This window comes from Mesitornis unicolor, unplaced genomic scaffold, assembly GCF_000695765.1.
Source record: "Mesitornis unicolor isolate BGI_N332 unplaced genomic scaffold, ASM69576v1 C13475044, whole genome shotgun sequence".
NCBI classification, from domain to species: domain Eukaryota; kingdom Metazoa; phylum Chordata; class Aves; order Mesitornithiformes; family Mesitornithidae; genus Mesitornis; species Mesitornis unicolor.
The window spans coordinates 1-2,955 of NW_010222872.1; the positions used below are offsets into that span (position 1 = coordinate 1).

The 2,955-nt window shown below is 41.0% G+C and overlaps 1 protein-coding gene across 1 annotated transcript; it reads left to right on the forward strand.

Moving 5' to 3' along the window:
- Positions 1-235: 235 nt before the first annotated feature.
- Positions 236-1,312, forward strand: LOC104547534 (E3 ubiquitin-protein ligase BRE1A-like; the record flags this gene model as incomplete). The annotated part of the gene is made up of 3 exons (XM_010193266.1): positions 236-376; positions 710-811; positions 1,048-1,312. Coding segments are annotated over 3 exons (420 nt in total), but the record flags the coding sequence as incomplete, so codon positions are not given.
- Positions 1,313-2,955: the final 1,643 nt, after the last annotated feature.

Below are 2,955 nucleotides of genomic sequence, written 5' to 3' on the forward strand. Positions count from 1 at the left end.
CCCAATTTATACTGGAACCTGGGGTTGTTAATAGTAAGATAATTTGCTGTTTAAGTAATGTTTAGGGAGTAATTCCAGTTACTCCATTTGGAAGTACCAAAATCAGATTGAGAAAAATAGATGTCAAGCAGCCCAAGGAGTATTCTCTGATTCTTGGATTGCAAGGTAGAGAGAGTAGAAATCACTAGAGCTCTTTTTCCGTGTTTGGTACTTCTATACTGGTTTTCTTTTTCAGGCCATGGATGCAGCCCAGCTTGCAGATGATCTGAAAGCCCAGCTGGAGCTGGCTCAGAAGAAGTTACATGACTTCCAGGATGAGATCGTGGAAAACAGAGTGACTAGAGAGAAAGAGATGTTCAACTTCAAAAGGGCTGAGGTGTATACCTCACGCACACCTCCAATACCTGTCTGTGTTGGTGTCTGTCTCCTTGTGCATTGAACTTGGAGCAGGTTCCGACTATGCTATTTTTTTGGGGGTCCAGTTTCACTTGGATTCCAGCTACGTCAGGTCTTGGCTCTTTCAGGTTTTTCCACTGATAACTAACAATACATGTGGAACTGGATGATAATGTAATCTATCAAGGATGAAAGTATGGGTGGAGTGATTTAGCTGGGTGCACTGTTGGCCAGGTGCTAGTTCTCTTTTTCACTGAAGAAGCTGTGACAGAGAATATGCTGCTCATTTATTTGGTCTCTTGTTTTTATTCAGGAAGATATTTCTAGGTTACGCAGGAAGCTGGAGACCACTAAGAAGCCTGACATGGTTCCCAACTGCGATGAGATATTGATGGAGGAAATCAAGGATTACAAGGTGAGTAGCCGTCTCTATGAACTTTCCTCTCTGACTCTACTTTAGTCAAAAAGGTGTGTAGTCATGTTTTTGGTATCTGACATCTCTTGTCTGTAACTGTGGCACTGTGGACCTTCCTTGCATTGAAGAACTCCTATTCTCCTTACAAGGAATTGAAGTAGCTTCATTTTCAGTCATCTTTTTAACACACCTAGTGCAATGCAGTGGGCCCTCACTGTAATGTTTCTGTCTTTCAGGCCCGCCTGACCTGCCCGTGCTGTAACATGCGCAAAAAGGATGCTGTGCTTACAAAGTGCTTTCATGTCTTCTGTTTTGAGTGTGTAAAAACACGCTATGACACTCGGCAGCGTAAGTGCCCCAAGTGCAATGCTGCCTTTGGTGCCAACGACTTCCATAGGATCTACATCGGCTGATTCTTGCCACTAGAGTGACAGAAAGTTGCTGCTTATGCCAACCACCCAGCCTCCCTCACTTTCTGTGCTTGTCACCTTTGGGACAGTCAGTGCTTCTGTCAGCTGATCTGCAGTCTCTTCTGGGAAGTTTTGTTAGGTTATGAAAATAATTGATTTCTTTCTTGTCCTTCTTTTATTTTTGCCCTGAGTTTTCATGGATTCTTTGTGACTGAGAGCACATTTCCCATCCATCGTTTTCACATTGCCGAGTTGTGAACATCATAACGAAGTCCTGCCTTGATGGCGTGGAAGCTGAGGTGCAGCAGAGATAAATTAGGCCATTATTTGTGGAGTTTGCTTTGGACGTTAATTATTAAATCCTGTCAAGGGATGGTAGTGTTTCTGAGAGTGAATAGATTCCCAGTTTAAGGGCCAATTAACAAATCAAGTAAATGAATCAATGATGAGTCAATCAGGTACATCTGTAGACTTCAATGGAGTTACTCCTTAGCCATGTCTTTTACTGAGTCAGGGCAAGAATGAGTGAAGCCTCTTGCATTAGTGAATATCGTCCCTGCCACCAAAAGCAAACTTGCATCTTGGTATCCAGAAGAGGAGACAGATGAGATGTTGGAGAATCATTGAAAATAGCATTCCATGGATGAACCCTGGTTGATGTGGACATCTTCCCCATAGGATGAGGCATTGCTATCATTGTACTTAGTCTCCAGAAATGAATTTACTGTAGGAGTTACTTTGTTGCAACTTCGCAAAGATTAACCATGTAATGCACAGAATCTAATAAAAGCTATTGTCTGCATTATTTTTGTTTTTCTTGCCTCTGGTAGTATCTGTGCTCCTGTTCTTTCTCCAGTTATTGGAAACTTCTTTTACAAGCTTTAAGCTTCGAAAGTAGAGATTAATTTCTTTCTTCCTCTGTTTTCAAAAAAAATGGTTAATGAAAACAGCCTTTGTCCTTTTGGCTGTATCTTCATTACCTTATTCCTGACACAACAGAAGGGCCAAGTTGCAAGAAGAAGCTGGCATGCTGAGAGTTCGTGGTGTGGCTTAAGTTCTGTAAAAGCCTGTGTAGAAGAAATGAAAAATGAACCCTCTCTGCTTTCACTGGAAGTTGCTCCTTGGACTTCAGTTTAACAGTGTGTTAGGAATACCGATGGTAGATTTTCTGGTACAGATGCTTGTTCATCAAAACCAGGATCTAGGTTGCAACAAACATTGTCTGGATCTTCAAACAGCTCTCCTGTAACAACAGACTTCCTGCTATGGCTGTGAACCACAGTCTGAATTAAACAGCCCTTGTAGAGATCCAAAGCCGCCCTTTTACCTTTTCCCAGTCACTAGTCACCGCTCTACTGAAAGTCAAGCTTGAAACTTCCATGTGTATACTGGCAGTGTCTGGTCATGGTAGGAAAAAGCCATTTGAAATAGTCTGTATTTGTTTCATATATGAGGTCTGGACACCTGTTTTCCTCTTTCCTGACCAAGGAAAAAAAAAAGATTATTTTAAAAGAATAGTGAACCACATCCTTGAAGCTCATTTTGCAAGTGACTAAATTTCTTACTGTGTTTATAATTCAAACATTGAGAAAGTGAAAATTTTAGATTTGACTTGCCAGAATGAGTGGAAATAATTAAAAGTTTATCAGGATTAGAAGTATTTTGGGATGAAAAAAGGGAAGGGGTGACAAGTATTAGCAAAAATTGGTTTAAATTAAGTGTCTGAGCCAGAGT